The sequence below is a fragment of the Coturnix japonica genome, chromosome 8 (genome assembly GCF_001577835.2).
Source record: "Coturnix japonica isolate 7356 chromosome 8, Coturnix japonica 2.1, whole genome shotgun sequence".
NCBI lineage: Eukaryota > Metazoa > Chordata > Aves > Galliformes > Phasianidae > Coturnix > Coturnix japonica.
In genome coordinates, this window is record NC_029523.1 from 21,731,655 (window position 1) to 21,737,529 (window position 5,875).

General features: G+C 46.6%; 1 protein-coding gene across 2 annotated transcripts in view; it reads left to right on the forward strand.

Moving 5' to 3' along the window:
- The window catches only part of ZFYVE9 (zinc finger FYVE-type containing 9), a 49,077-nt gene extending 44,117 nt beyond the window's left edge, over positions 1-4,960 (forward strand). The window contains exons 17-19 of one of the 2 annotated variants that reach the window (XM_015870564.2): positions 948-1,053; positions 1,503-1,679; positions 2,503-4,960. In XM_015870564.2, coding sequence (XP_015726050.1) covers positions 948-1,053; positions 1,503-1,679; positions 2,503-2,664 — 445 coding nt within the window. In that variant the 3' untranslated portion in view covers positions 2,665-4,960. The remainder of the gene's footprint in view (positions 1-947; positions 1,054-1,502; positions 1,680-2,502) is intronic. The other variant, XM_015870563.2, reaches the window with a different exon arrangement.
- The last annotated feature ends 915 nt before the right edge of the window (positions 4,961-5,875 follow it).

Here is a 5,875-nt window from a genome sequence, read left to right on the forward strand (position 1 = left end):
GCAATTAAACGTAATGAAAGTGGAGCTTGAGACACCAGAGCTTTGGGGCATCAATTAAGAGTTGTCAGTGCTGCGGATTATTTTCCCGTTGCTCACAACCAGTTACTGGAATCTCTCCAGCACTCAATGCTGATCCCTGCGTGTTATGGTCAGTTCATGCTCTTGTTGCTTTGTGTGCATTAAGTTGTGCTGGAAGAGAAACTGCTGAACACCAGCAGTAAATGCTGTGCTTCGATGGTTAAGCCAAAAGAAAAGCGTACACGGCAGTTTAAGTACTTAAGGGGGAAAAATGCTGTTATGATGGGTACAGCCTCGTAAGGAATCAGCGTCTAAAGGGATGGCCTTTCTGTATGTACAGACACCGTGTCAGTCTCAGGTTCTGTAATTAAATGTTACAGAACACATTCTGTGGTGTATAAGCAGTGTTTTAAGGTATCACGGGCCTCCACCAACATTACAAATGGCTAAAAAGCAAATCATTTGAAGCACATCCTGTTGCTCTTTTTACACCTGAGTTCAATCCTGGTGCAGAGCTAAGCTGGAAACCTGCAGGAAGCTCCATCCTGAGCTCCACATGTCAGAGGGTTGGGGTTGCAGCAGACAGCAGGACTGCTGTGCCTCTTGGCTCTTCCCTTATTATGAACATCCAGGCTTAGTATCAGCATTGCAGCTGTACACAGGGTCACTTATTTTGGCACCCTCTGTTCAAGGAGTTCCCTGCTGAGGCTGGTTTTGGTCTGTGCCCCATTTAGTTGATGTGATAAGTTGCTTTGTTGTAGTGGTTCAAGTTGCAGTTATGAAAACAACCTGCAGCAATTCTATTGAAGTCTAGGTGTACCAGGGGCACTGTCCTGTCCTTTGATCTGTGAGATACTTTTCCTTTACAATGTCCTCTATTAATATTTCCCGCTAAGTAGGAATTTACCCTTCTCCCTCCACTTCTGCAGTGTTGTCAGCCCTATTGATGGCAAATCAATGGAGTCTATAACAAGTGTGAAGATATTTCATGGCTCAGAGTACAAGGCAAATGGAAAGGTCATCCGATGGACAGAGGTAAGTGAGGCAAATGGAGCATTTGGGGCCTGCAACTCCAGCAGTCTTTCTTCATCCTGCACTCCCTCCATTACCAAAATTAGGGAGCAGCAGGAACCAAATCTATTCTTCCTACAGCTTGCTGTGCTACTCTTCTATTCCCAGATCTACCTGCAGGGTTAGTGACAGCAATACACATTTCTTCCTCAGGGTGAAAGTGTGGATTTTCTGCACTGAGCACCTGTTTAAAAGCAAACAGCGTACAATAGGTGGTGCCTTTCTGGAAAGAAGCTTTAGATGGAACCAGAAGGCTTTGGAAAACCTCTGTATAGTTATCTGTTGTTTGAGGGGTAGTTTGACCCTAGGGTCTTTTACTGATGTTCCTCAAGAAGCTTTTCTTGAGGCCTTCTTTCAAAAAAAGCTTTGAATGGCGTTTAATTAACTTCATGTTCTGTATCTTAATTCTTCAGGTGTTTTTCCTGGAGAACGATGAGCAGCACAGCGGGCTGAGTGACCCAGCTGATCACAGCCGACTGACTGAAAACGTGGCAAAAGCCTTTTGTTTGGCTCTCTGTCCTCATCTGAAGTTGTTGAAAGAAGACGGCATGACTAAGCTTGGTCTGCGCGTTACTCTCGACTCAGATCAAGTAAGTCTTGAACAGTTCCAGCTTAATGGCTGGTGCTGGTTGGTTGCTTCCCCAAGCCCTAAAGAATATAATGAATACACTGCCTCAAACCATTTGGTTGGCTGAAGTACCACCAGTACTGGGATGCTTGTCTGGTACTGCTGTTAGGTGATGTTTGGGGCAGTCTGTTGCCATGGGAGAGCCAGTGCATGAACCATCATTAACAGTGAGCCTGTAGCAGCTCCTGCTCTGTAGTCAAACCTGGAGCAGCCCTTGGAGGTGTGGGCCAGAGAGACCTGCTGAGAGATGCTGTAAGCTGGGCCTTTCCACCAGGAGCTGAAGAAGGGAGTAGAATAAATGTGTTGTGGTGTGAGCATAAAATATTGTTTACAAGTATGGCTGTTCTTAAAAGATCACTTTGCTTATGAGGCAGAGAAACAGATGGGAGCTTCCCTTGAGAGAGCTCTGCAGCAAACACTACAAGCAGAGAGAAGGGGCTTTTGGCACACCAGCTGGCCTTGCCTTGAGTGAAGTGTGCTTAGCATCATCCAGGTCTTAAACACTGCATGGCTTAATCTGATAGTGCAGGGTATGGTTCCTGCTGCTCTGGAAGCTCTGATTTGGTAGAACAGTGGGGGATAAGAAAAAGCTGCTTTTTCCCCCAGGCAGTCAGTGGGAACAGAGAAGACCAGGGTTAGGGTTGGGGTACATGGGCCCGACTTCCCCCCAGCTGAGATGGGGGCATCACACACAGCTCATCCTCCTGCACAGCACTGCCCTCACTACCCCCAGCCTGCTCTCCCCTTCTGTGTAAAACCCACTGTTGTTGCTTTGTATTTTTTAGGTTGGTTATCAAGCTGGGAGTAATGGACAGCCACTGCCTTCTCAGTACATGAATGACCTGGACAGTGCCTTAGTTCCAGTGATTCATGGAGGGGCGTGTCAGTTGAGTGAGGGGCCAGTCATAATGGAGCTCATCTTTTATATTCTGGAAAACATCTCATAAGAGGACTTCATTTTCTGTTCAGACCTGTTCCAGCAGCAGTTGTATCTGAATCATTTGCACTTTAAAACTGGAGAAATTAAGCTTTTGGTAACACTATTAAGGGGAGGTGGGGGGTGGCGGGAGGGACAGTTGTTCCATAATTCTAAATCTTCTATGCATTGTCAACAACCAGAGGATCAGGGCAGCTTCTATACTACAACATGGCTATGCTATCCTTGCAGCTAATAACTTCTGTTACTGTTTAGAAAAATGCTCGTGTTTCCAGACTTAGAGTACACGACTGTAAATGCTCAAACGAGTGCAAAGATCACTGGGGCGTAAATAAAATGTGAAACTCCCATCTTGTACTGTTTGTAGATGGACAAGTAAGAAACAACAATCAAAACCTCCATTCTGACCTCATCATAATGCCGTCTGTGGTTATTCTGTAGACATTAAAAAATAACGTTTACATTATTTTGACCAGATTATTGGTTGAAATGTGTCTGGAGCAGCCCTTGGAGATGTGGAACGATTACCCAGCCATAACTATGTTTGTATGTGAGAAGGGCAGGTGTCTCAGAACGCAGTATTACATACGCTGCAGTTGTGTGTGACATAGGCTAGTTTACTTTTCTCCCCCGCTCTATTTACTGTAAAGAAAACAACGACAAACTCGTCACCTCAGCCGATTTCTGTAACCTTCTACAACACCTCTGTTATCTCTGCTTTGTTTACAAACCTGTTTGAATTTCAGATACCTGTCCCAAGCAGAGGAATTGTCCTAAAGTGCAGTTATTACCCCTTACCCCAGTAGGTCCTGCTTTTTAAAGAAACACCCAGGGCAGCTTTAAGTCTCCTCCCTGCTGTACGCTGTAGTGTAACGCTAGTGTCATGTAATACAAGACAGCTCGCACTTCTTAGCAGCACCATGTAAAAGCTTACCTGTGATAAAAGCATAGAGTGTCTGTTTCTGCATGTTCTGCTGAAAAAGGCTCACTGGTCAGCTCTGAAACCCTGCACGTGGCCCAGAGCTCGTGGTCTCACCTGGGAGGGTGCTGGGGAGGCAGCTGCTCCCAGCTGGCACCGCAGTGTGGAGCTGGAACTGACACAGCTACAAGAACTGTGATTCCATAGTCTGCCCAAATGGAATCGTTCCAGTGGGAAGCTGCTGAGGAGCAGGGGCTGCCTGGTGGGCCAGGGAAAGCAGCTCCGAACCCCTCCCAGGAAGGGGGTGAACATTTTCCCCCTGCTGTCTATACAGAAGATTAGTGGGGAAAGGGAAACTACTTACACTGCAGACAGTATCTCAGACCTTGCATTGTCCCCTACTTGCAATCAGTTCTGCTGGATGCAGTGGGGATCATTTTGTTCCTGCAGTGTATGAGCGATGCAGGCATCCTTCCAAGTAGAAGAAATCCAAGGCTACCGTGAGACCAACGCTATGTTTTTTAAACAAATATACAGCATTAGCTGGGCAAAGGAAAAGGTAACTGTACACAGTGATGTATCTCATGTAAAGCCAGCACCATATATGTACAGAGTGCATTTGTGAATAAATGGCTACTGCTTTGTAAAAACGCTTTACAGATCTATAGCAGGTGACAGCTGTGAGCAGCCAGTGTTTCCAGGAAGAAAGGCCACGCTGCTGGGGTCCCAGTGCAGAGAGAAAAGCTGGCCAGCAAGAGCTGCGTGTTAGCAACACTTACCCATGAGGTATCACCCAGTACAGCCGTAACTCTGGCAGCTGGGAAAGGTGGCTGCATGTTTCACGATGGCCAAACAAACCTTAAGCAACAAACAGCCTCCCTACGTATCTGTGCAGTGGAGCAGCACTAAGGTGACTGTCAGCCTCCTCCTGCACCCGGCACAGCACAGCACTACGTGGTGCAGGTGAGGTTTGGTATCTGGAAGAGAGTTCCGTAAACAAAGTAAGAAAATCTTCCTTCCCCAGCCTGCACTCCAGCTTCGCCACAGCAGCAGCAGCTCCCAGTGACCTGAGTTTCATTGTTCTGCTTAATAATGCAGTAAAAGAGGTGAAAAATCTTTCCCTTCTCTTCCTTTGCCCCAGAAGTCATTTGAGTTTGGGTTACATTTGTGCAAAACGCTACCAACTGGTGACTGACACGTTTGCTTCAACCATAGCCTTTGAAATGACCTTAATTACCATGTTGTTAAGAAACGAGTACTTGTTTTAGAGAAAAAAAAAATTGTACTTTTAAAATTCAGTTAGTTAACACTGCAAAAAACTGCATATTATATTTTTATTTTCAACATGTAGTTTTGTATATTAAATTTATTGAAATTAAAAACTAAATACTGTATTGTCTTCATCTGCCCAGGAGGACAGAGGCAGCGCTGCCCAACTGCTCTGCACTCGTTCCTGCCTGCAGCCCTGCCTTCCAACAGCCCCACAGCCGCACTGCACCGCCCCGTGCAGCACCTCCCTCCTCTGAGGTCACTCGTGGCTGCTGGCTCACAGAGATTGAAGCACACGAATGTATTTGGTACCATTTTTTTGTATGCTGCTAATTAAAAGCATTCCTGAAACTAGCCCTAATCCGGTTTTCTACACAGCACAGAGTGGCTCCTTCCCGTCACCTGGAAGAGCTGTGAAAGCCTAGTTCTGTACAAAAAATACAGCGACTGTTGGTGAAGCAGCAGTCAGTGCAGCAGCTCTTTTTACATAAACAGACAAAAAAAGGCACAGTACCGGCTGCACTGCAGCGAGCAGCGCTGTAAGCACGGCAGGCAGCGTAGCCAGAACAAAAACGCAGCTCTGTAAGCACCTGCTGCTAAGAAGCGTCGCAGCCTTCTCTATGGAAGGCAGCACCCCAAGGAGCTGAGCCTCCTGGTGCAGCAACATGCGCAGAGCAGGGGGATGCTGCTGCCACATTCCTGCCTGAGTTTTGTCCCCTCTACTTTAGGAAACTGCCACTGGGCAGAGGGTGGGGGAACAAAGAGCTGATGATGAACAGAAACAGCCGCAGCGGATCTCACTCCTTGTACCGCCTCGTGTTTGTACACTTAACAAAAGACGTATCTAAGAAAGGCCTCACCTGTACCTTGACTGAAAAGTTTCTGTGCTGCCTCAGAGGATTTTGTTTTGAAGGGTTAAACCTCCCGCACACCGCTCTGCATAGTTAATACAACATTCATCCCGGTGCTACGTTAGTAGTCCCACATTAAGGCAACTCTGTCTATTTTGTGTAGACAAAATAACAACACCCTG